The 26,078-nt window shown below is 39.4% G+C and overlaps 1 protein-coding gene across 13 annotated transcripts in view; it reads right to left on the minus strand.

Annotated features, from left to right (window-relative positions):
* Positions 1 to 921: 921 nt before the first annotated feature.
* Positions 922 to 26,078, minus strand: part of LOC102096509 (trifunctional purine biosynthetic protein adenosine-3) — a 40,322-nt gene continuing 15,165 nt past the window's right edge. For 9 of the 13 annotated variants that reach the window (XM_021299586.2, XM_021299584.2, XM_065067007.1 and 6 more), the window contains 17 exons: positions 25,174 to 25,242; positions 23,079 to 23,204; positions 22,127 to 22,214; positions 21,340 to 21,425; positions 20,559 to 20,727; positions 19,745 to 19,976; positions 16,887 to 16,981; positions 15,571 to 15,680; positions 14,779 to 14,977; positions 11,561 to 11,809; positions 11,046 to 11,198; positions 9,659 to 9,862; positions 9,174 to 9,305; positions 8,427 to 8,557; positions 6,731 to 6,872; positions 3,535 to 3,650; positions 922 to 2,318 (listed from right to left, as the gene is read on the minus strand). In XM_021299586.2, coding sequence (XP_021155261.2) covers positions 2,136 to 2,318; positions 3,535 to 3,650; positions 6,731 to 6,872; positions 8,427 to 8,557; positions 9,174 to 9,305; positions 9,659 to 9,862; positions 11,046 to 11,198; positions 11,561 to 11,809; positions 14,779 to 14,977; positions 15,571 to 15,680; positions 16,887 to 16,981; positions 19,745 to 19,976; positions 20,559 to 20,727; positions 21,340 to 21,425; positions 22,127 to 22,214; positions 23,079 to 23,204; positions 25,174 to 25,242 — 2,484 coding nt within the window. In that variant the 3' untranslated portion in view covers positions 922 to 2,135. Of the gene's footprint in view, positions 2,351 to 3,534; positions 3,651 to 6,730; positions 6,873 to 8,426; positions 8,558 to 9,173; positions 9,306 to 9,658; positions 9,863 to 11,045; positions 11,199 to 11,560; positions 11,810 to 14,778; positions 14,978 to 15,570; positions 15,681 to 16,886; positions 16,982 to 18,923; positions 19,977 to 20,558; positions 20,728 to 21,339; positions 21,426 to 22,126; positions 22,215 to 23,078; positions 23,205 to 25,173; positions 25,243 to 26,078 lie in introns of those variants that run through there. The other 4 variants (XM_065066996.1, XM_021299589.2, XM_065066983.1 and 1 more) reach the window with 2 other exon arrangements.

Raw genomic sequence — 26,078 nt, forward strand, 5'->3', positions numbered from 1 at the left:
CGAACAACTCTTCTCTAGTTGTGCTACTGCCATCCCCCTGAGACTGGGTGTGGTGACAGGTTATTAATCTGTTTATTCTTTCTTTATAGACTGGTAATTGAAGCAAAGCTAAGATCCCATTCACAAAGAAATTCCTTTTTATGCATTTGTAGAAATACAAAGAGGTGCTTACACTCCATTTGTCATCAGTCTTAGAGGGCAAAATACCTGAGTCTTTCTCAAATTGCCTGTGATGGAGCAGGGTACGGGATTCAGGGCTCCCAGGTCTTCTGCTGTTGGCCTTCCTGGCAGTGATCAAACTGCCTTTATCCCTAATGTTACATTTATTAACTGTACACATAGTGATTTCACCTCCAGAAGTCTTTCTTCTTCTAATGTGCGAGTTAATTTACATCCGATTTCTTCTGACCTGTACGAGGTTTGCTGCGTCACGGCGGAGGCACTGAACTTGTGCAGGCTGAAGCCCGGCCAGGGCTGGATGCTCCCCGCATGGTTTGCATTCTCACCCAGACAGGCTGGCTTTCAAGCCTTGGCAGGAAGCTTGCCTGCAGGGGGGAGGCCCTTCTGTGGGCGGGCAGGTTTGTAAAGAAAAACACTGGGCTGAAGACTTAGCTGTTAATCTTTGCCCTTCACAAGCAAATTAAATTCGACCATTTGACTCCGTATTTTCTTGAGCCTTATCCTTGGTGGCTAATGATGAGAGGAATATTTTGTCAGCAAGTTTCTTCATCACAGACCATCTGGCCACTGAAACAGTAAGGTCACCACACTCCGCGAATCATTACTAACCTATGCAGGATTGCACATCTGTCACCTCACCAACTGATTTACAGTCGCTGTACTGTAGATGAAGTTGGATTCTGTTTCACAAACTTGTCCTACAGCTTATAGCCCTGGTAAAGGAATTCCGAGGAGAGACTGTGATGTTTAATTTTTCAGCTTTATTAGACTTTATTTCAAATCCAAATTAAGATGATGTCAACATGGAAGTACCATAAGGACATCACTGCACAGAATAGGAATTGCCTTTCTCTGCATTAAAGGGGAGTTCTACAATATACATTATTAGCTTCAGTGAAATGCTTCTGGTTTGTATGGGGCAAAACTGATTATTTTACTAAATACATCAAAATGTTTTCACAGCTATGCTAAAACATAGAAAAAACAGGTGCTTTTTCACAAGAGTTCAGCTGTGCAAAAAACCTTATTGTTTCCAGAATGCTAATATTTACTGAGTTTCCACCACTGTTATTCCAGGTAAAAATACTGTTCCGAGAATAAAGGCACTTCAGCAGAATTTCTGAAGAATGTCTCACAAGCCAAGATCATGTTTTGTATCTAGTCCATTCTGCTTATTTCCCCAAAAACCTAACTCTTTTGGCTCTGAACAAATTTTTGAGAGCTCAGATGTGGATTCATATGGGGATGCTTTAAGCCAAATGGTCAGCAGCTGTTTAATTCTATTTAGCACCTGATTGATAGCAGGTCCAACATTTGAAATTACGGGATATATCCAGAATATGGGCCGGACAAGATCTGCCAACATTAAAACAGAAACTGTATGAAAAAAAATTCTACTTCCTTATCTGCAGGGTTAGTGTTTTAGAGGCCAGTTTTTCTTGTTCTGGCCAGAGATTTTTATTATATGAGTAAAGTTTTTTGCCTTTAGCTGTCTCTTCCATTGTACTAGTTCCATTACATTTCCTCGCAAACACTTCACAGCACATGCCAAGAGAATCCCTTGTTACAGCCTGTATGGTCTGTCAGAGAGTTATCACTGAGAGTTCCTCAGTCAATCTCAAGAGATGCTCAGATCCCTCTGTAGCCAACTGCTTAGAAAGCGACTGAGAACCAAAATGTTGGCCAAGGAAGTGATTATAACGAGGAAGGGTGTAACAGAGCCATAGCTGAAACTGCTGAGAACAGCCCCCTGCCTTAATATTCCTATTTGTGGCTTTCTCCAGATTTTACATCAAATCTTTAGCCGTTTGAGTGAGAACATGACATGGTAAACTCTATGTTGAAAACACTTTGTGAAGAGAATGTAGCGTGCGCGTTATTGGGCTGTGACCTCTGTTTTGAGCAATTAAGGCACTCAGCTGTCCCATGCGAGGACCTTTGCGGACACGCTGTTCCTACTTCCAGCAGATCCTGCCGGCTTCCCCCACCTGTACGGCCCCGCTGGCGACAAGCTGCATGGCAGCGGGGAAGGCTCGGTGCTCGGCCTCCTTCACCCTCTCGGAGAGGGTCTCCACCGTGTCACCAACCTTAACTGGAACTGCCTCCTGGAAAATGATGGCTCCAGCATCGACTTCCTCCTGAAAAAGCAACAGCCAGAAGGTCTGTATGGCTGCAAGAGAGAGGGGGGCCCAGCTATAAGACCAGAAATGTAATCCAGCTGCTCCAGGGATCTGTTTATCATTACATTATTACAGGAAACGTGAATCTTGGGCTAATGCGAGGAATGCAGAAAAGATGCTGGCACTCAGGCTGGCCTGTGAGGAGCTAAACAAAAGTTCAAAGAAAAAGAGGAGGTAGGCAGAACACCAGTGAGTAACGTTTCTGCCACAGGAAACAACAAAAGCCACGTTAATTGTGGACATGATAGTCTCAATTGGACAAAACGCTGACATTTCAAATTAGAAGAAGAAATTAGCCAAGCCTTGGCACAGAGCTGGACTAGAAGACCCAGCAGATCTTTCCTTGGCATGTTAACGAGGCAGATCCCTGCTGTTTAGTTATTGTTTCTCAAGTACATGGCCACACGGAGAAGAAACCCTAAGCCATATCGTGGAGAAAGGATTGCATTTTTTTCCTTCTATCTGGAAAAATAGTTTTTGTCTCTTTTTCCAAGAGAAAGCAAAAATAATGGGAACAGATTTCAGGAGCAGTGGAAAAGGGGAAGATAATCTGAAGAATGCAGCAGAGGAGGGGAGACTAGTTACTCTCAACCCTGAGAACTGAACAAGATGGAAAAAATGCTCTCTGAATTTTTATATAAAAATGTGCATCTTCCAAATTGAGATCTCTCTGTTTTTTCGTTTTCTCAGCTTTTGACTAACATGATTTGTTATTTTTTCCTCTGTTCCCACAAACATTGAATTACTTCTTAACAAATCTAAGCTTCTTGTACAATTTCCAGTGCTGTGGTTTTGTTTCTTCTTTTTCTTGAAAACAACAAATAAGGAAGGTTATGATAAAATCTAAGCTGTTGCTGTGTAGTAATAAAGATTTTGGGTCAGCCAAGACCTTATATGAAGTAGTACCCCACTGTACCTGGTGAAAGACAGCAGCGGGATGCTTAGGGCAGAAGTTAGCTTAGGTAAAGTTTAAACTCCTATATGGACTGTTCATTTCCAGTTCCTTCTCCAGGGACAGCGAAATAAAGCAATATATTTTCTAACAATGTTATGAATGAACAAAGGAGAAAAGATAATGAAACGTGGTGGTATAAGGGGGTTCCACGCAAGCTGTGAGGTGAAAATCTTAAGAGTGGCCAGCTCTAGAGTTAAAGTGGGGAAAGGAAGTACTTACAGCTACAAAGTGGACAGTACAGCCCGTGACTCGGACTCCAGCTTGTAGCACCAATTTGTGGGCATTTGCTCCCTTAAAAGAAGGTAGTAGGGATGGGTGGATGTTCAGTATTTTTCCTGGAAAATAATAAATGAGGTCATTGTCTTTTAGTATTCAGCCTTACCAGAATGTTTGAAGTACCGTAATCAACAGAGGAATAAAATACATTGGTGAAAAAGTTTTTTCACGACTTTTGCATACACCTGTTTTGTGAGGATACTGACAGATAACCAGCCCAAAGCATTTCAGAATGTCTCGGTATTTCAGAAAAACCAAAGACAGCAATCAGTAACAATTAATCGCATGGCTAAAGCAGATTTCTCCAGTGACTAATAATGATCAGTTTTTTCATATAGTTCTCCTTTCCCTCAGCATCTTGTCCTTCTCTTCTTTGATCACAAGCACAATCCTCTTCCTTATAAACTCAGCACCTGGAAGAAACTTGGTGCGATTTCAAATGATGTAACAGACCCCTCGTGACACGGCAAAAATTCCTTAGCCTGGACTTTCCCCCCACACCTGTTTTGGCTTAATCAAAGACAACAGCTGCTCAGATCAGAGCCCTTCTCTCTGCCCTTCCAAAAAGCACCTGTCTACCACCACTACTTTCCACAAAGACAGCTGGCTGGGGAATCCCAAAATTGATAATGTAACCTTTAACCCTCAACTAGGTGTGACTGTGGGTATAACCCTGGGAAGCTTGTACCTTACGTTTCCCTTAAAGAAAAAGCATATGCCTGAGTTCCCACCTAGCTGTACAGCAGGAGAGAGTGGCTGCTGGTGACCTCAGGGTCTCACCGCTACAGCAATGTGATGGTTTAAACCATGAGAAAACCTCATTTCTTCTGGCAGACTTCCCCTGTCTGCCTCTAACACGTCTGTGACAACTCCTCCTGCCCATTCTGGACCAGAGTGAAGTCAAGAGGTGCTTGATAGCCCTAGATCTTCTCTTAGATTTGGTACAAACCCTCACAGGAAAAGAAAAAAATCGGCCATCGATACTATTTATATCAGAGTATGCTACGCCCACGCCGTCTCTGCATGCCTCCCGTTTAGGAAGACTGTATGTCATCAGGATTTATTGAACACCACCTAAATGCCAAGCAGCGAGACGGAGCTGACATGCGCTAGCAGAGGCAGCGGTGTCCCGAAATAGAGGCTTGTGATTTCGTAATGTGAGTGAAGGCCATTTCTGGCCGCATGACATGAAACCTGCCCCCTCGCTGCAGCAGCACACGCAGATTATTGCCCTGTGCAACCTCAAGAGGCAAATGTATCGACTGACCTTCAGCAGTGTCTCAAATGTGGTTTGTATCTCAAAAAACACTACTTCTTAAGCATCAGCATCTCCCTGCCTGCTGCTTAGGCAAAGAAATATTTGGGACAGTGAGCTGAAAACAACACTCTGCACTTCTGAGTTTCCCCAGTTTCTAATTACGGCACTGTCAGAAACTGCTCTAAAGGAAAGTGGTTTCCTGTTTGCTGGTTTTGGTTTGGTTTTTAATCTGTCCTTTATGTTACCATTCAAAATTAACATTTCAGGGCTGTTAAGCAAGGAGTTTCACAACTAACTTCACACTCTATGTCTTTGTGACTGGAAGAGAAAGAAAAAGTAACAGCTTTCAAGAGAGCAGCAGTAAGAATTGATTACTCCTGGGTAATTTCAGGTAGTCGGTGCCTAGGTATGGCGGGGCAGAGTTTTATGGTGGGCTCGTCTTGGCTGGCACAGATCCCTGAGCTGAACTGACCGAGCTCACATTGAAGACCTAACTGAAGGAAACTCTTGGTCAGAGATCAGGTAGGTATCTGTGTTCAAGCTCAATTCAGTGCTGGACATTTAAAAAATGAGTTAACCATCCTGCACCAAAGGAAGTCTTTTGCTCTCAGGCCAGTCACACGTGTAATGCAAACCCTGTCCTATGCAGGGCCACTATCAGCACTGCAAGTGCTCTGTCCCTAAATCAGAGGGAACTAAACCTTTATTCACGTAAGATTTCTGCATTAGAGAAAGTTCTTTTCCATCCTCTGCACAAATACTCTACTCAAAGCACATCTCTTGTAGTGAGGGATTCCTCTCTCCTAAGTACAGCTATCTACAGCACATTTACATCTTCATCTTCTGGACTCGGTAATGAATACAGAGAAACAAAAACCTCTGATTTACGTTAGCTGACAGCTTTAGCATAAAATGAATTGCCTCCTAGGAATGCCTCTTTTGTTCCACTGATTTTAGAGAGATGTTTGAAAAGTAGTTCAGGTGTAAAAGGTCCATGTCACTGGCACACCCACAGTAACACAAAAGTCGCCCTGTGAACAACAGCGGCCACCTGGAGAGCTGCAACTTATATTATATATAGGCTGACCAGCCTATGACTGGTATGAGCAAGAACTAGTTTAAATAACTGAACCCAAATGACAAAACCCAAAGCAGAGCAAACAGAGAGAAGAGCAGCTGCCGCTGTGTGATTCACGACAAAAAGAGACAAAAAAAGGAATGTAACAACTGGGGCAGGGAGAGCAGCCGCTGAAGTAGGGAGAGGTGTTATCAGCCTCTAATGAAGACCCGTGAAAACAGTAAAACACAACCAGAAGGGAGACACTGTGAACACTTTGGGCAGAGGGGCTGAACCTGCCTATGAACAGGCCACACTCGGATTCAGAGGGCTACTGGGACATCGGACCAAAGACTGGCAAGATCAGGTTAATAGCAACTGTATCGTTGCCTAGTTTTGCAGTTTTATACGCAGCCAAAGCAGCTCATCTGTTAGGGGAAGGAATTCTCAGTGGCTAGATGCTAACCTCTGCCCAACCAACACTTACTTCTTAGGCAACAATTTGTCCTGCACCTTGTATTTGCAGAGGTCTAAAGTTTTCACAATCTTATATTAAACTATTTTCTAGTACATCAAAGACCACAAGATCTGCGTTTGCCCTTGGCTTCCTTAAATCTCTGTGAAAATGACAGAGAGAGAGGAAAAATACTGCCTTTCTCTTTCTCATCCTTTTCTTTCCTTACAAGATAGGAAGAGTCTAGTTTCCTGCAAACACAGAATTGATACGGTCCATTTTCTATATTTTTCTCATTTTCTTTTTCCTGACGACAAGCTATATAATTACTTATTTTTTTTTAATGTATACACTACTATGCTGTACTTACCTTCCCATTTTTTGACAAAAGGACCTGACAGTATTCGCATAAATCCAGCCAGACAGATCAGCTGAACTGAGAATTCTTCAAGGACTTTGTCAACTGCACTGTCAAATTCAGCGCGACTTTCATACAATTTATGATCAATAACCTGTGGTAATCCAAAAGATGAAGAAATACGGACACGGTGTTAATTTAATATAAATGTCTTAAGAGCACAATTAAATGGTACTCTGAAATAATAAACAAAAACCAAGTAAATCTCAATGTGTGGCTCTGGTTGGGTGCACATACACAGCAAGAGTTCATAAATACATGCAGCTAACAGACAAACATGCAGTCTTTAGTCCTATTCACACAGTGATCACGAAAGTAAATATGAGTTTTCTTTGATGAGGTCCCAGCATTTGGACACAATTTAACAATGTACATCCGTAGATCATGAAGACAACCTAGAGTCTTAGAATTACTTCACTCAGTTTAAGACCCCTGACAGTTTTAAGCAGTTGAACCTTGGTGAAAATTATGTTGTAAAACTTTGAAAGAAAGGCTAATCACAAACTGATAAACCAGCCCTTACTCCAACAGGTCAATATAACTGAGTAATGCACCTTCCATCCAGGATACATCCCTCAGTTTAAAGAAGAATATAGCAGTGCATCCATAGCCTTTCAAATAAAAGTACCTGTTAATCCCTGCCAGATTTACCATGGTGGCACTTTTAAATATCACAGAATGGTTTTGAAAAACCAGAACTGGTTAGCTGAAGAGGCGGCAGAGGTCCCTAGAAATAGAGCCCAGCTCAACACTGGGCTGAACTCTGCCAGGAACTACCAGGTACTGACTGGCACAGCGCGCACTCCTCAGTGCCTCTGTTTCACCACTCACTCTCCATCTTAACCACTGAGACCATCATCTCTCCAAAACTATATTTTTTTCCTCATTACATGTTTGTTCTTCCCCTGCATACCATGGATATATTTTACTTGTGATCTTCGTGTACTCCCAATAAAAACCAGCAGTGCTAACAATCAGATCCTGCTAACAATCAGATCCTCCTACTATACAGGGGCCCAAATCTTCTGTATGTCTCTAGTTATCAGTGAAAAGTGACTGTGAAATGCTCTTAAGTCAGAACAATAGCATTTCACATGTGTAATGCAAATGGCTACACAAAGGGCAAAGCAACCAGTTGTCACTAGATCCCGTGACACTAAGGGAAATGATGTTTGCTTTGAATGAATCCTGGAGAGCCTGAAGCAATGCCCAGGGAATCGGTGGAAGGTCCCATCGAGTCTGCCCTCCCTAATTCATTCAAATGAACTACCGTGTCTGTTTAGCGTGTAATTTTAAAATCAAATTCAGATGAAATAGCTTGTTACTTTAGTGCAAATGCACTACAGTTAAATAAACAGGAAAGTTTAAACCGTAACTGTGAAAGTTTTGCACTGGTTTAATATAATGACCGTTCTCAAAATCATCAGGATTGCTGGCAGCAGCTCTGAGGAGAAAAGGAATTGTACTTGTTTCCCATGTTAGACAGTTTGCCCCAGGGCACAAGTTCATCATAGATCAAAAAAACCCAAACCACTAAGCCATCCTATAAAACCACCTCTTACTCTAGTAAAACTCATTATCTCACAGTACCTCTCCACTGTAGCCAGAGCTAAAGAAGGCTAATTTTGAAAAGACGAGAAATACATACCCTTGTAGGAATACCAGCTCTTTCTGCTTTCCTTAACCCCTCCACACCAGCTTTGTTAGAAACAACAAGAACTATTTGTGCAAAACTGGTGGGCTTCTTTGTGCTATTTATGAGGGCTTCCAGGTTTGTGCCTGTGAGTGAAAAAATAATGCATGAATATCAAGTTGTTCCTGGAGAATAAATATAGTTAACAGCTAGAAGATGTTTTAAATAAGCAGCAATGTGGGTGAGACCCAATCCAGAAAACACTGAGGTTAACAGGAATCCTTTTTTAAATTGATCTTACTGGGAACCGAATTTGACAGCTGGAGGGCTTTTACTAGCAGTTAAATTTGTAAACTGTAATTTATGGAATGGGAATGTTGGTCTGTTTCTTAGCAAGTGAGAATGCTGGAAACCTGGGGAGTGCCTATGTGGCAAGAAGAAATTCTCATCTATTTGTGAAATACTGCTGCTGGCCTGATAGTGAAATGCAGTGGTTGCTCGAATCTGTAGACATGCAGAAATTTTAGATAAATGAACACAGATGCAATTCATAGTCAGTTTGCAGCAGAGTTTAAAGATCATTCTGTTTGTGACTGAAATTAATCCAAGGGCAAAAGCTATGCTGCCTGTTATTGAAAGCCTGTTAGAAGCCTGCCAGAGCCCTCATGGAATATTGCAGGGACTTCAGAGATTTTTAAATCCGAGCTGAAGTTCCTTTTTCAACAGTCTGTTTTACACTGTAGTAAAGAATATAACTCTCACCTGTTCCAGAGATAAGGACAGCAACCTTCACTTTGTTTGTCTGGATTTTGCCTTGGATATGGCTGTGCACAGACAGTGACCTATTTGCTTGCAAGGCTCGGAGCAGATTATGGACTTTAACATGGGCAGAGCCTAAACACGTCCAAGAAAAAAAAGAGGAAAAAAAAAACACCAACCAAAAAACAAAAAAGCAACATGTAAATAACGGGAGAAAGAGAAAGAGGAGAACAGTACCCATGAAAAGAGATTAGTCGCACTTTACGTCTCATTATTTATTTATAGTTCTACCGGCATCTGACATTGCTAAGCACGTGTTCTGTGAACTAAGACTGAAGTCCTGAGGACTGTCTTTTTAATACACTGTGCTAAAAAAACATGGAAGTGCCAATTTAAGAGATTTTCAGCTGACCTTCATGGAGACTCACTCACCAGCTAAGGAATTTAGGTCTGCATTTTTTTAGAGAGGAAAACAAAAATCTAATAACCTTTTTGAAGGGCGACAACCTTCCCGATCAGCCAGGCTGCCTCGTGTCTCTGTATGTCCTTGAGGACCTGCTGAGCCAGCTCCTTCTGAACTACCAAGACTGCACCGATCCCACAATTAAATGTCCGAGTCATTTCCTCCTCAGAGAGGTTCCCTTCTTTATGGAGCCAGCAAAAGATTTCAGGAATCTTCCATGTAAGAGCATCTGAAGAGAATTGAAAATACAAGTGAAGAGTGAAAATCACTACCAAGGGACAAATACTAAAATTGTTAGAGAATTAGAAGAGGCAAGATCTGGATGGAAAGCACAGACTAAGTCCCACAGCAGCATTAGCTTGAGTGAAACTGGCTTCCATGCACGGAAACAGGATGTTTTTTCCTTCCATTCTGAACAAGGCTTGGGAGTAAAAAGAAGTATCACTCTGGGAGGAAATTAATCATATTGCTTCACTGCAATCCGTTAATCAGTAATTCAAAACAGGCTCTGAGGCAGTCTTCAGAAAATCCTTTTGAAGGTGACAACTCTGCTTCTAGAGAAACTATTGTACCAGAACAATAGCCTTAAAAACTGTCACAAAAGTCTCACACTGTCCCCAGTTCCCATGAGGTAAGGATGATTTACAGCAGCATGAGAAATGCTTCTGGACAAGCCATTGTAAAGGAACTTCAAATACAGTAAGTTTCTTTCTTGTCACATTATACTTAAAATGGTATTATCCCAATTTATATTTACCAGTGTCTACTGTGGATCACTGTTTAAGTGACAAGTGGAAGAATGATTTATATGCAGTTCTGGAGTGCAAAACTCAGTATTAGTTACCTTATTTTATTCTATAACCCAATGAACACTGCATAACCTTATAGTAAGTAATCCACCTTTCCATACTACACTTTCTCCTTAAGTGAAATACTATTTCTAGCAAACCTGATGAGATTGTGGTGAGGATTAATCAAGGTATGCTGAAGATCATGAGATGTGCCTAAGCTGTAAACTATATTTGAATGCCAAGCAAGGACTTAACAAATGTAATTTAATTAGCAATAATTTTGCAGATTATTGCAAATGGTGACAGCTCACTTTGGGTTGTTTTTGAAGTTGTTCTGGTTTTGCAAGAATGGATAGAGTTTCCTAACAAATCCAATTCAAAATACCACCAGGGGAAGTTAATTCAATGGGCAGCAGCCTTAAGACTACAGTGTGCTTTGACTGGCTCTGTTTCAGGCACAAGGAGAAACTCAGCAACAATGAACAAAAGCAAACTGAGATCTAGACAAGCAAGTCCAGCTCTTACAGTGCAAGTCAGCCGACACGGCCCCATGCACACAGGCTTCTGCGTCAATCCACATTAACATGCAGGTATTTCTACAGCTTTTATTTTTTATCTCACCTAAAACGACACCAAAGGACTCTGGGAGAACTCTGGGGATGTTTTCTAGCAAGCCCCCTCCAGTGATGTGGGCATAGGCTTTCACGTGGCCTGAGCGCAGGATGGGTAGCAAAGTCTTGCTGTAGATCTTAGTTGGGGTTAACAAGAGATCTCCTGTAGATGTAAGAGGATGAAAGAAGACCAGCTACAGCACAGAAAGAAATGTTAATCAATAAAAAATTGAGGAAATCTCAATATATTCATTTGCTGGATACTAATGAGCATCATGCTACAGAGAAAAACACAATGTTCTACCTTTTTTTGCATATAATTAGTTATTTATTCCCCTCTCTTAATTTCTGTCCCACATACGTGATTCACAAGAGAAGAGAACACAAGAACTTGTCAAAGAACTGAATAACTTTTTAGTGCCTTAGAAAAGCTAGCAAAGCAAAGGCACAGACAAAACAGATGTGTGGCATCTGCCTGTTCAGAAATTCAAGTTACAGTGCAAGGAACTTCATGATAAATGGTACCTAATGTCTGATCACCAGAGGCACCAACTGGAGAAGAGAAATCGAACGATGACTTCTCGACGATCTTCCTTACGAGGCTGTACCCATTGCTGTGAACACCAGAAGAAGCTACTCCAATAACCACATCTCCATCAGCAATTCTGTCCAGCTGCGGCAGCATCTGCCCTCGCTCCACGGCACCAACAGCAAAGCCAGCCAGGTCGTACTCTCCAGGTGGATACATGCCTGGCATTTCAGCAGTTTCTCCTCCTGTGGGAACCACAAAAAGAGAAAGGGGGTGATGGAAAACCTCTGGGACCAGTAGGCCTACCCATGTATGCAGATGAACTGCTGTCTAGGCTATTATCTATTATCCTCTTGTTTTGTCCCCTAAACCATGCTTTATCTGGCTGATACATCCTGTCTGAAAAGATAATTTTCCCAGCATGCACAGAAATGCACAGCACTGCTCAGATGTTATTCTCTCTAGATGTATATATACACCATACATAGAACCCGAGGGAATGTCAGGAAGATGTGCCAGGGGAGGTTTAGGTTGGACATGAGGAAAAGGTTCTTCCCCCAGAGGGTGGTGGAGCACTGGAACAGGCTCCCCAGGGAGGTGTCACAGCCCCAAGCCTGACAGTGTTAAGAAGAGTCTGGACAACGCCCTCAGACACATGGTGTGAACTGTGGGGTTGTCCTGTGCAGGGACAGGAGTTGGACTCGATGATCCTTGTGGGTCCCTTCCAACTGAGGACATTCTGTGATTCTATACTGGCTCCCCCACTTCTATTCAAGGATAAGCTGATGGTCTGCACTGTTGAAGACCTGTGTCCCGCCTGCCTCATTCAGTGTAGAGAAGGGAACTTGCTATGTTTGGCACATGAAATGAGCATTTACTAATCACTCCAAAGTTTTCCAGACCTCTTCACACTGTCCCATCACATACTAGGGAGAAACTTTCCCCAGACATCCTCACATCCATCTCATCAGTCTCCTTCAAACCCCTCCACTCGTCACGATGTCTATAAGAAAACAACTGGACAATGATTAAGTTGCCATTATACTATGGCCTCTGCCCAACATGTTTTTGCTTTGCACTCACGAGGTTTCATCCAATACAAAACTCTTCTGTTTCCCAAAAGCGTCCCTGAAGGGGTTCCAAATTTACCTGCGTGATGGTGGAAGATGCTCTTGTGCTCAGAGCTTGACACTGCACAGTACGAGATTCTCTGGAAGCTTTTCCAGGTTTCTACATTACATTGCTATAATCAACTTTAAAATTGAAGTTAATTTGCTTAGATATATTAATTTAAGTCTGTACTTAATAACGTTTGTGCTAAACTAAGCCCGTAGATAAGCCTTTCAGTCCCTCACTGTCAAATGGTGTGATGGGCTTAAGGCAGTTGAGCTGAATATTCAGTTATTGCAGAAATGCAAGGTAGGAATTTAGGAACATGCTTCAAATTAGACTTTCATGAGATGATACTATACAAGGGCAGATCTACATGCTATGTGCATGCACAATGCAGCCCAAACCAAAATTATTTGGATGATCCAGGCGACAGAAAGGCATTTCCTTCTTAGGTTCAGAGTTACTGCATCACCTCTGTCCCTTCTTTTCTGAGAATGTCAGAAGTTTGGGGAAGAAATCATGGTGGTTTTATTTATGAGTTTGGAATTTTTATATTAACACAAAAACATATTTACTAACCAATTTACAATTTTGAGAAATTATTCTCTGGTAATTAATTTACAGCATCCAAAGCAATTCGTAGTTTTAAAATCTTCCAGTTGGAAATAAAATCTTGAAATCTCAGTAAGCAGTTTCCTAGCAAGATTTCACATAACATGTACTTATGCTGAAGTATGAATGGTTTGATTATATTTGATAAATGGAGAGAACACATTAAGACAAATATATAGGTGACTAACAGTTCATGCAGAAAAAATTAGACCGGAACATAAACAGCCTCTTGTTCAAAGCTTGTAAACTACCTCAAAATGACACAACCCCACTTAGAAAAGACTTCTGTTACTAACTTTCTTAAAGAATTGGGAAAAAGGAAAAAGCTACAGTATTACTAATTATAAACTGGTACCTAAAGTAAGACACTCCAACTGTCATTTTTAGTTTCAAATAAAAGGCATTGAAAAAAAAATATATATATGGTAATTATCCACTACTGTTTTTATGAAAGAGAAGAAAAACAAAAACTATGTGAAGAAGCTGAACTTTTGGAGATTCATTGCTTTAAAATGTAACCCTGTGTTGTACTCCTTTTATATACTAAAGACTTACACAAAAGAATGTATTTTTCACTGACCTAGAAATATTTTTATTGAGTTAAACAGTTTTAATGCTGTATTTTTCAAGATTCAAGAAGCGAAATATTATGTTGTTTTCATGGATAACTAGATTACTGTATACCAGAATACATGCACAATTTGTTAGTAAAATGTATTATGTACTTGTATTCTGGGGCTGAAAAGGAAAGTGTTTACATTTGAGTCTTAATATCTTGACATGCGCTGATCTTGGTGAAATGAATCTTCGACAAGTCTTCTGCAGACACGTAATTTTGCTATTAGTTTTGTAACTAACAAAACTTGGTTTCTTCTATGTTTCTATCTTGTGATTAACTTCTGTGTCTTAAGTAGTGAGCTCCAGCTGAAGCTTTTGCTGCGCACATAAGGACATCCCGTGACTTTCTAGTTTTGTGAAGCTTTTGGGAACACAACAGCTGTGAGATCTCTACCTTTCCTGTCAAATTTGCTTAAAATCGGCCAAGAGGTTCAAAGGATAATACGTACACATGCAGAGACACGTGCATGCACAGTAACACGTATCAGTCTTGTTGCCTTGAAGATTTCCTTCAGGATAAAGGATAAAAATTTAAAAATCTATTTGGCATGTCTTAAAATTTACTTGAAAAGTGACAAGAATTAAAATAAATGAATTGTTAGTTTTCTAGGTAGCTGTTAGAGTTACAAAGTTAAATGAACAGATACGTATAAGAAAATTTATATGCAACTTCCTGAGCTAATGGCAACATTTATACCATCTCCTTCCAATGGGTAGAGATGATGCTCTCTGAAAGCAAAGACATGCAACGCTTTGGGTGTTTTTCACTCCTCTAAGATTCTTCAATCGAGTAGAAAAACAAACACATTAAAACCAATTATAAAGAGATTGCATAAGATTTTTCACGTCCTTCAAAGAAAAGCGTCCATACCCAAAAGAGCGCATCCTGCTTTTTTGCAAGCTTCAGCTATTCCCGCAATGACACCCTGAGCCACTTCAACGTCGAGTTTGCCACAGGCAAAATAGTCCAGGAAGAAGAGAGGCTCCGCTCCTTGGGCCAAGATGTCATTGACACACATGGCAACCAGGTCCTGACCTATGGTGTCGTGTCTCTTACACACTTGTGCAATCTGCAAAAGACACAGCGAGAGAAGCCCTTGGTTAGCTCTGAGAAACAAGCCCAAGCGGAGAGTCTGCAAGTGGAGGGGATCGAAATCACGCTGCTCCTCTAGATGCTTGTTGAGGAACAGCTTCATTTATGATCATCTCTGTGAGCCTCTCCTGACTTTTTATTTTAGGAATTGTGATTTTCGTAATTGGCAAGTACAAAAGGCACTTTAGGGAAGGAGACAGAACGGGAAAGGGTTTCATTGCAGCTTGTGTAAACACAATAGCAACTGTAGAAAGAAATGTTTTTCTGCATGAATAATCTTTTCGAGGGTGGAGATTCTACCTTAATGAAATGGAGTCCCTGATTATGTACTTATGATTAAAAATGAGTTATTTTAAGCATTGTTTCACGTATGGCTATTTACATGCCAGTATTCAAAAGTAGATTTAATTCCTTTTCCCGAAGGAAGGCAGTTTACTTTTCTTTCCCTTTTTAGAAAGACAAATAGGTATTTTTAAGACAACTGATGTTTGCTGTTAAAACATTAATGATGTGATTAAGCATTTTCCCTGCTGTGCTGTTTTCCTCCCTTTACATGGATTTTCACATTACCTTGAGTTTTGTGCCAACACCATCAGTTCCAGATACCAAGACAGGATCTTTGTAACCAGCTGCTTTCAAGTCAAAGAGGCCAGCAAAGCCTCCAAGTTCTGCATTGCAGCCTGCCAGCCAGAAAACAGGAAAAAATAGTAAACTTTTGCTTTCATGGGTTTCTCCAGGATCTCCAACACAAATTATCTCTGATATCTGTCAACATGACTTTGCTTTGTCACTAGGAAACTTCTCTGACATTTAGGGCCTGTTCACAGAGACATGGGAGCTCCTAATCCTCTTAAGTTTGCTTTGTCTTATTTCTTCATTATTAACTAAGGCTAAAAAAATCTAAAACTTTGTGATTGAACGTTCAATATTTACTGTGCCTGATATATTTCCCCTTTGCACTTAGTATTTTTCTGAAAAACAGAAAAGGAATTGTGGTAACAGGTTGAGACCCACTGCTTTCTAGGAAAATATGGTAACTAGGCATCTTCCAACTTAAATTTCTTCTGTCTTTATTAATACTGCTATTCAGAGTATATTAAGACTCCTTGCTTCTAAAACTGGTTATGATAGGTAAGTATGGTAATCTTAAAATTAAAATTGTTTAAAACCTAAGAGGGAAACAAACATGAGTAGAAAATACTATGAATGCTAAGAAGCGACTAGTACTACCAGTGTGTGTATGTATACATCATTTTCTCTCTATGTATATCTGTTGTTGTCTGAAAGTTTTCAGTTAATTTGAAGTTTAATTTGAAGGCTATTATATACATGACTAATATTTAAAATCTATAAAATTTATCACAAGGACTTGCTAGAGCAAGATGTGCATGAGACCACAACAAAAAGAGGACAAATTGATTCTGTTTTAAACAAGCTAAAGATGTGTCTTCCACATACATCTCAAGAAATGGATAGTATCTCTGAGGAATTCTAAATCTTGTACACCCTTCTAAACATTTATCTACAAAAATTGCATAGTTCACTGTGCAAGAATTAATAATCCATGTAATGAAAATTAGCACTAAATGGTAGGATTTTTGCTTGCATTTAACCTTTCAGAGCCTTGAACTGTATTCCCTATCATGCTTAACACACATGACATTCAGGAGATACAGTTTCGAGTCATTTTGAGAAGAAAGTCTGTAAATTCAACAAAGCACATTTTTAAGAAATCACAGGCATTTGCTTACCACAGATTTTTTTTTGTGTGTAACCTAGGAACACACAGAACACATAAATATGAGCTTTTAGATCACGATCAAGATCAAATGATAAGCCTCATGGCCATGAACGGACTGAAACAGAACAGAAGGTACAAGTCTTACCTGACCTTGACGTGGCTGCAGCTAGGGGTTTAATTTTCTGAACCAAAGTATTCCCTGCTGCGATGTCCACCCCACTGTTCTTGTAAGTCAGGCCTCTGAAAGATTATTAAAAAAATGTTATGGCACTTGATTACTAAACGCACAAACACGTATTTTAAAACAATATTTACTGCTTTACATCATTGCATCACTGAAAGGATTAACCATGCAGAATCCTATTCTGCTGTCAAGTCCCAGCTTTTTCCTGCCTGTACAGTAACTTTGCTCATACAAAATGATTTCTAAGTATGGCAGCATTCATTTCAGGCAGGCTCAGTGGCTCAAAGGTTAATCTTTTTGCTCTCTGGAACTTAACATCACACATATACCTGGAGACAGGGAGTATTATAACAAGGAAACAGAATTTCATGGATTTGCACCACAAGGAGTTTGCCATAAGCAGTGTTCAAATAGTTCCAAATATCTTGAAAACAGCATCATCATCATCATCATACACTACCCAGTCAAATACCAAGACAAAAACCAACCAAAAAGGAAAATCCAACTAGGTAAAACAGGTGGAATAATGGCTCTGATTTTGCAAGTTTTCAATACCTGCTCTGGATACTGAGGCATCAGTAGTATAGTTCTTATGTTCTAATCAAAATGTATAGAAAAATGCACTGCTAAATCAGAACACCTCAGCACCGTGCAGGATCAAGCTCAAGTTAGCTTTTCCAAACAGAAGCAGCACATAAATCAATGGTTCTCTATGACACTTTGAGGGCTCTACAACTCTAACTTAAATGTTGCCTCTCCTTGTCACCTGGAATGATACCACCACAAAACCAACTGCACCTCTTTTTTACTTAAATGGACTTTCAATTATATTTTTTTAAGTTTATTTAAAAATAACTAAGTTCCTCAGGTCCATTTTAGCAACCTAGAAAGAAATGTCCGTTAGCTCCTTTCATATATATAGATATCCATACAATTCAGAAAATACCCTTACTACAAACTGCTGTATGTAAATTGTCTGTCCATATGACTGACTGGTGACATTAAGTATCATATTTACAGAAGGACCTTTTCATTTTGGAGACAGTGAGTTTAACGACTTTACTACTAGTTGTACCAAATGTATCCCACTCCACTTAAGCAATTGTTATTTCTACACTGTCAGTGGCAAGAAACAGGGTACCCAGTGCTCCCCTATTTTAGGTTCATACCTATTTTAGCTCTGTTATTGTTGCTATTCAGTATTACGTCTAGATTCTAAGGGTGAATAATAGGGACATGTACAATAAAACAACTGGTTGAAGAGCCGTGGTACCACTAAATGACAGAGATATCTGCACTCACATTATATCACTGCTCAAAAGTTTGCAAGAATAATTATAAGAAGCAGCTGCTCAGCCTGTGAATATGAGTCAAGGAAATAATAGCCTGCAATAACATGAGACCAAACAGGCCCTTTCAGTCTGAACGCAATCAATATTTAATGTTTTAACATTATTTTAAAAAGCACGGTATCTGATTTGGCTCTTTAAAAGGAAAATAGTCTAAAAATATTTTTTGTTAAATAACTATTCTGGATGTTTTCACAAAGCGAAAGGCACAGGACTTAACCCCGCGAAGGTGCCAAGAGGAGGTGCATCCCCAACTTTACAGAGCAAACCATTAGCCTTCCTTAACTGTGTGCAACACAGAGTCCAGACTGAAATGTGCCTGACTCTGTGTTCCTCCAATTTTAGGATGTCTGAGCAAAAGCTGGTGCAGACTCGAGGACAGTGAAACAGGCTCTGACTGTAAACAGTTCCCAGGAGTCTCCTTCACAAGCCAAGGATCCTCCCAGCATATGGGCACTCTAACCAAGAAACTTGCTGCCCATCCCTCAGTTATTTAGAGAACTGTTTGTTAAAGAACCACCTTTTCTTGCCTCACACAATGACTTCATTTTTTTCCTACTGCAATATAAATAGCAATTACAAGTTTTCACAGAAATTTCTCAAAAGATGCACAGAAGTTCAGAGAGAAAGAAGACTAGATACAAAGACCTTTCTTCATTTAGTAAGTTTATTGATCATAATTTTACAGGATACTAATTGGTATACACTGTCAGCAAAAATGAAACACTAATATGCTTCATCGACTACAAAATAACCCATTATCAAAAGTTTTGTTTTGAGTGAATTGGAGAATAGGCAGGCAGATATGCTTCATAGTAGGTAAAAATGAGTCTAAAAACCTGGAAGAAGCTCTCAATAACAGAGAGACAGTAGGACACACTGCTTTAAAAAGAAACACCTGCACCCACATCGTCTCAAGACTGTTGAACTCAATACTATGAAAACAAAAAAGAATAATAAATAGGTGAGATAAATTCTACCCACACTGTTAGCCAGCTATTCCATTAAAATGTATATTGCAACGAGGTTGGTGTTTCAAGACCATTTTAATCATTTCTAAAGACTCTAAAATGAACGAATAAAATTTTGTTCATACCCACACTTCATTTTATTAATATTGGACTTATGGAGAACACAAATCTATAGTAAAGGCTGTGGTTTAGAGCCTAAGAACCAGAAGTTCACCTTCTGTAAAACAGACATAACAAAGACAGCAACGGCACAAGTTACTCCTATGTGCTGGTCACTGTGGTTTAGCTCAGACTTGAAAGAATAAGAACATGGATGAAAAAGCCATCGAAAAGCCTGTTCCTTCCTCAGCTGGTCTTGGTTATATTGCTCACAAATATCAGAGTTAAAACTTGTCTAGAGTTATGCATAGTATCACCATCAGTTTATTAATGTAAACTAGTAGTGTCTTAAATCCCTTGTATGCCAGTTATTACTGTTTCAAGTATTTCAAATATCTACCTGGATTGTCTCAGGAAAGCTATAGCCCGATAACCAATGTCCCTTCTATAAATGGCACCCTTGAAGTGTATGGCTGCTACTCCATTGTTGGCTTCCTGCAGCGCTGTCATTAGATCCTCTTTAACAGCCGTTACCGTAAGGACTCTTCCTCCACTAGTCACCACTTTGCCGTCCTTCAGGGCTGTGCCTGCATGGAACACCTCCAATCCTAGTTGCTTAGCCTTAGAAAGTCCTGTGATTGTTGTTAAATGAATACAGAAAAAAATAATTATTAGAACATTTTCTATTAAATTACAAATTAATAGATATTCAGCATTTATTGACTGTGTCTAGAAACCACAAGCAAATTCTGTGTGATTATTCTGGGAAATAGGAATAAATTTGTAAAAACTGCAGTTTGAGAAGACAGGTCTCTACTTGTATGCTCAGAGACACAGAAAGAGGTATTTAGCTGAAATATCTGCATACAGCACCTAATTCCAGCGGGATCTTGTACAGCACTCACATAGAGACCACACAACCTATCTGCGTCAACATTTTGTAAGAATCAGTGATCAACCCAGAACTACTTTAACACATATTAAAGAAATGCTACAGAACTTAACAATACGGTGCAGAGATGTGAAAATGCTATACGTGCATTACCAATAAACTTTGATGTGTGAAAATTCAGTTTCTTCCTGACCCTTAACCACAAGATCTACAGTTTCTATGAATCTGAGGTACACCGATTCACCTTTTTCTGGCAAAAGAGAGAACTGAGAGAGAGCAGGAGAGGAATCAAGGCTTCTGCAGTTTCTCCTGCTATATTTACCTGTTATTTCCAAACCCTTGGGGTATGTTCCTGGATACCCTTCGCTAGCCATGACCACAGTCACAGCTGCACTGTCTTCAAACCAAACTGGCATGGAACTAGACAACTTTTTATTGACAACTGCTTGCATAACTTCATACAAATCACTTTTCAACAGTGGAAGAATTACCTACAAAAATACACCGTAGCAAATTAAAGAAAGCAGCGTACATATTTACGTTTTTTTCATGAACTTTGAAAAACACTACTGCAAGTTTAAAAACTACATAAAGTACCTTTATATACTGTATTTTCACACATACAAACATACTGTTCATAATCCATGTACTTTTAAAAGTGCTCTTCCTTGAAGATAACTTCTATGGGTAAAAGAACTGCTACAGAGGGAGGGAAAAAGGCAGAGGCCACATAATCCTATTCTGTTTTGTAGAATGGAAATGAAGGGTTTTGTTCCACTTGTCAACAGGGAGTGGGGAAAAGAAGTGTTCAATTCTTTGTTAAAGTAAAAAAAAAATCCAACTCCAGAAAAGATAAGAAAGTACTTAGTTTCACTCAAGCTTATCCTTGTAAGGCTCATATCTGAGTATAACCTGCTGAAATTGTCTCTGGAATTGAACAATTTAATAACAGACCTTCTGGCTTGAATAAATGAACACAATATTTTAAATCTCAGTGCAATTAGCTAATTACTCATCCAAAAGTTAGTTAAAAAAATGGTATATGGTAACTGAATTTCCTCCTCCCATAATGACAAACTGTACCTACCCACAAAATAACTCACCTGACATTCTGGGTCACCAAATCTGCAGTTAAATTCTAGCACTTTAGGTCCATCTTTGGTAAGCATTAATCCAGCATAAAGCACACCTAGAACAAAAAAGTATATGAAAAGCTATCTAGGCAATGGCATAGGTCATTTGTTTTCAATCTATTCACAACAGTGTTAAAAAAGGATGCCACCTGTGTTAATTTAAAGGTAGAATGTTAACACTTTAAAAGAGTTAGAAGTATATCAGACAGAAATAGTCGTGGTTACAATTTTGCATCTTATTTTCAAATGTTGACCTTTCCGTTACAGAATCACAGAATGTTAGGGATTGGAAGGGACCTCGAAAGATCATCTAGTCCAATCCCCCTGCCGGAGCAGGAACACCTGGATGAGGCTACACAGGAATGTGTCCAGGCGGGTTTTGAATGTCTCCAGAGAAGGAGACTCCACAACCTCCCTGGGCAGCCTGTTCCAGTGCTCTGGCACCCTCACTGAGAAGAAGTTTCTTCTCAAATTTAAGTGGAACCTCTTGTATTTCAGTTTGAACCCATTACCCCTTGTCCTACCATTGGTTGTCACCGAGAAGAGTTCTTCCTTCCTTGATGATCATCCACAATTAATGAAACAATATCCATTGATTTCAATGGACTCTAAATCAAGCCACTGATACCAAACTCAGATTCCAAATAGATCAAAGTTATCTTCCTTAACTTACAGTATGAGTTAGGCCTATAGAGAGGACAAAGTGAAAAATATTTCTTTCTCCTTATGCTTAAAAAACCCAAAATTCTGTACATACCAAAATAGGGGACACCTTCTTTCCTCATGCCATCAACAGTTTTCTGAAGAATAGTATCTCTTATTTTCTGCAGTAAATCTTTAGAAATCTAATAAAACAGGATCAGAAAATAGTGCTCGTAAAAAGAGAGTGAATGATTTTTCCTGCTGTGATGTCTAGCATTTTTAAGAGATGAGCAGAACATCTGGATGCTCTCTTGCTCACTCCAAAACATTTCATACAACAAAAAGCTAATATTTTTTTTCTCTCTCCTCAGACAACATACCACAGCATTAAAACAACCATCTGCATTTCTTTATACACTTTTCCATGCTTAGATCTACATGTGCAAGCAATCCCACTGGCTTTACTGGAAAAAAAAAACTTGCACAGACATACTGACCTTTCAAAGACAAATCACAGTTGGAAAGTAGGGTGAGCAATGAAAACATTTTATTCAATAAACAAATAAAGAGCATTCTATAGGAACAAAACCCATACTTTATTTGAACTTAAAGAAGAAAAATCTCTGGCCATGACACAGGTGAATAGAAAGCAAAGTAAGTCCCTCTTGTAAATAGCTCCTTGCCAAACAGAAACCAGACTACCTTGAGGTACACAGCACGTGAACTAAGCTCATCGTTAGCTTAGTTTGGCACAAGATAAAAACGTGGTTTTAAGCACTTATTTATAAAACAACACTTAAAACTCAAATCAAAACACAAGGTTGCAGAAATAAAATTTTCACCTTTATAATGAAAGGTAAATCAGTAGAAATATCCTCCTCTTTGGAGAAACAAATCTAAGCTATGTACTTTACTTGACAATGTCTGTGTTAGGAAACTCCACCTAAAGGAGCCCACTCCCTTCACTCTCCTGTTTCTCATGGTGGAACTAAACGTTCACACGTGCTTTCAGGACCAGAGCTGTAGTACATCTTTAGTGAAACATCTTCTTGCCAATACATTTTTACCTGAGGTGTTGGGGAATAAGCTCCCATTCCTCCAGTGTTAGGGCCTTCATCTCCATCCATTAATCGCTTGTGGTCCTGGGCTGGAGGCATGGGTGCAACTGTGATGCCATCAGTGAAACATAAGCACTAGAAAACAAGTAGAATAATTAAAACCCAACTGTGTGATTAAAAGCACAAAAAGTGCAAATATATTTTATTTTCAGTGTTGCAAATGGATATTTAAGAACATAAATTCTGTCTCCCTGAAAAAACAAACTACAGGATTCTAAACATTTCCTTTTTCCCTCAGGGAATAGCGCCTCAGTTTATATGGCCTTCCTACAGAAATTATCTTGAGTATAACACACAAAAAATTATAACATCAGTAGTTGTACTGAAATGAAATACTCATAAGGTTAAAAAGACATTTAAAATACTCCACGATGGAAGCTACATCTGCCCTCCCTCTTCCTTCCCCCTACTCCGGAAGGAAGGCATCACATTCCTTTGAAGATTTCCTTTTCCTTATTGATAAAACTATTTACTTCTGAATTATTTATAAATTACTTATATACCAGATGCTTTTATCTTCAATATCTTCATAATAACAAGCCTGCTGGCATCTTCTGTAACTGGATGAGGATGTTCACTGTCTGGACTACCACTAGCAGTACTCATAAAAACATTTTACAATGCTAATGAAAAAACAAGCAAAGATTCCCCTATGAAACCCCAAAAAGTCAAAATATTAAGATACTAAAAACTACAGTCATTTACAGAAGGTGAATTATTTTGACAGGCAAAGCAAGCAGTATGTTTTCTTTATTGGTGTCAGTCATCATATGAAAAAAACCTTTAAACTGCATGTTTATATTATTGTGTTATATCACAGTAAGTCTGCGAGAATTCTAAGTATTAATGAAAAGAAACACATATTTTCCACCAGAGAATGAAGACCTGGATAACCCCTTAGTTTCTGGGAAGGTCAAGCCAACCAGGAAGGAATAAGGATGACCAACAAGTGCACGTCTCATTTCCTCACATTGGGCAGCAAACCAGACTATGCAAAGACTGGAAAGAGTTGGAGACGATCGCTTACTTTATAAATACCACCACCTTCAAGATGAATGTTCACAACATCCAGCATAAGTCAATTCCAGCTCCAGGACTCGGGAACCTGAGCTGGTACTTGGCTGTTCTATTTCATGTGATACAAGTGTCGAATTCCCCTGCCACCTCAAAACCTTTAATTCTCCTTTTCTCCTTCACACTCTGCTAATTAAATCAGATACACTTTTTTAAACAAAGGACCTGAATTAGCTTAAAACATAGGAAATGTTCCCTCTTCATCTGCAGAGTAAATGAACATCCTCAAAACATTCAACAGCCTTTGTCTCCAGGTCATTTGTCCCCACGTGCACTCCCACATGGCAATATCTCTGGTGACAAAACTGGTTAAATTGGATCCTGCCTGTGCCTGCCTGAGCTGACCGCTCCTTTGCTCCAAAGCAGTTTACTGCTCCCTCATGATGCAGTTCAAAGTATTCCATTCCTCAGCAAAACTGATTAAAGAGTCTCCATCCTCCCTGACTCGCAACCACTCCTTGCTCTGATTCAAGCAGTGCTGGGCTCTACAACCAGAACAGAGAAAGCGTGCAAGGTGGTGGTGTTGATTTCTTCGAAAAAAGGTCTTTAGGTTGTAGCTCCACAAACAGGTAACGAGTGTAACTGAATCAATGTCAAACAGCAGTGCAGAGGTAGCAGTATGGAAGGGAAGGGACATCTTACACTGTCTTTGCTATCAGAGAAATCATAACACAGAACTGCACCGTCAGTGACACTCAACATCTTTAAGGTTTGATTTTTTTTCTCCTTGTGGCAACATCTGTTTACTGTTTGAATTATTTTCCTCTAATTTGCATTATTTTGACAGACTGCAGGAAGTTTAGTTCTTAACACAACTGTCTTTAATAATATAATTTTATTTAGAAACAGGTGACTGTGTTTAATTTAAGTAATAAAATCTTACACATCCCTGCTGTAGGTATTTACATAGCGTTTCCTAAATAGTTTAGAACAGGTATAATCAAAGTGTTAGAGTGAGATGCACACTTACAGAAACTTCTTCTCCTTCCAGAAGTTCTTCAACAACAACAGTTTCCCCAGCTGTGCCAAAAGTCTTATCCTACAGTAAAACCAAAACTCTTTAGTTCTGTTTCAGTTATCTTAAACTATTCAGAATGCAAAAAGAAAAATAATTTTAATACAGAAAGAAAAAATGCAGCACAGTTTTGAGACTATTAATCCATTCTCCACCCTGGGTGTGTCAGTAATGGCAAAATCTTTGCTTCTCTTTTCTGTGTATTCTTAAATAAATGCACATTTTATGCTTGATTATTTTTAAATTGTAGATGATATTTATGAACTACTGAGCAATTCCTCATGCTTTACATTCTGAACTTGCAGCCATGATACTGAGACTAATAGCAGCGACAGCCAAGTCTATAATCAGAACTCCTACTTCATAAGAAAGTACAATTCTATAGAACACATTGGAAGGGGGCAATATTTTCCTATTCCAATGCAATGTTTTAACACTGGCTGCATATACAAGCAATTAAGAACAACCAGTCCACACTGACAAGATAATTTTGTGGGTCTATAAGACTCTCTAACATACATGGTTTTTGTTCAAGACACTGAGCCATATGTTAAGACATATATTTGTCCAATAACTACACACACACACCAAAAACGTGAGTGCAGAGCCTATATTCTGACTCTTGAAATACAAGTGTGTCAGATAACATGTATGAATCAGCACAGCTCCACTGAATTGTAAGATGCTGTGCTGCCGACCGCAGCTGAGGAACTGACCTGTATGTATTTTATTTTCTAGCTCTATGCTCCTGACTGTTCAGATGAAACTGCTTCATTTTGCTCCCCTTCAGATTTTGATGGTACTTAACACACTTGTTGAATATTCTACCTAAATACATACTTAACTTGAAATAATTCCAC

Source organism: Columba livia, chromosome 1 (genome assembly GCF_036013475.1).
Source record: "Columba livia isolate bColLiv1 breed racing homer chromosome 1, bColLiv1.pat.W.v2, whole genome shotgun sequence".
NCBI lineage: Eukaryota > Metazoa > Chordata > Aves > Columbiformes > Columbidae > Columba > Columba livia.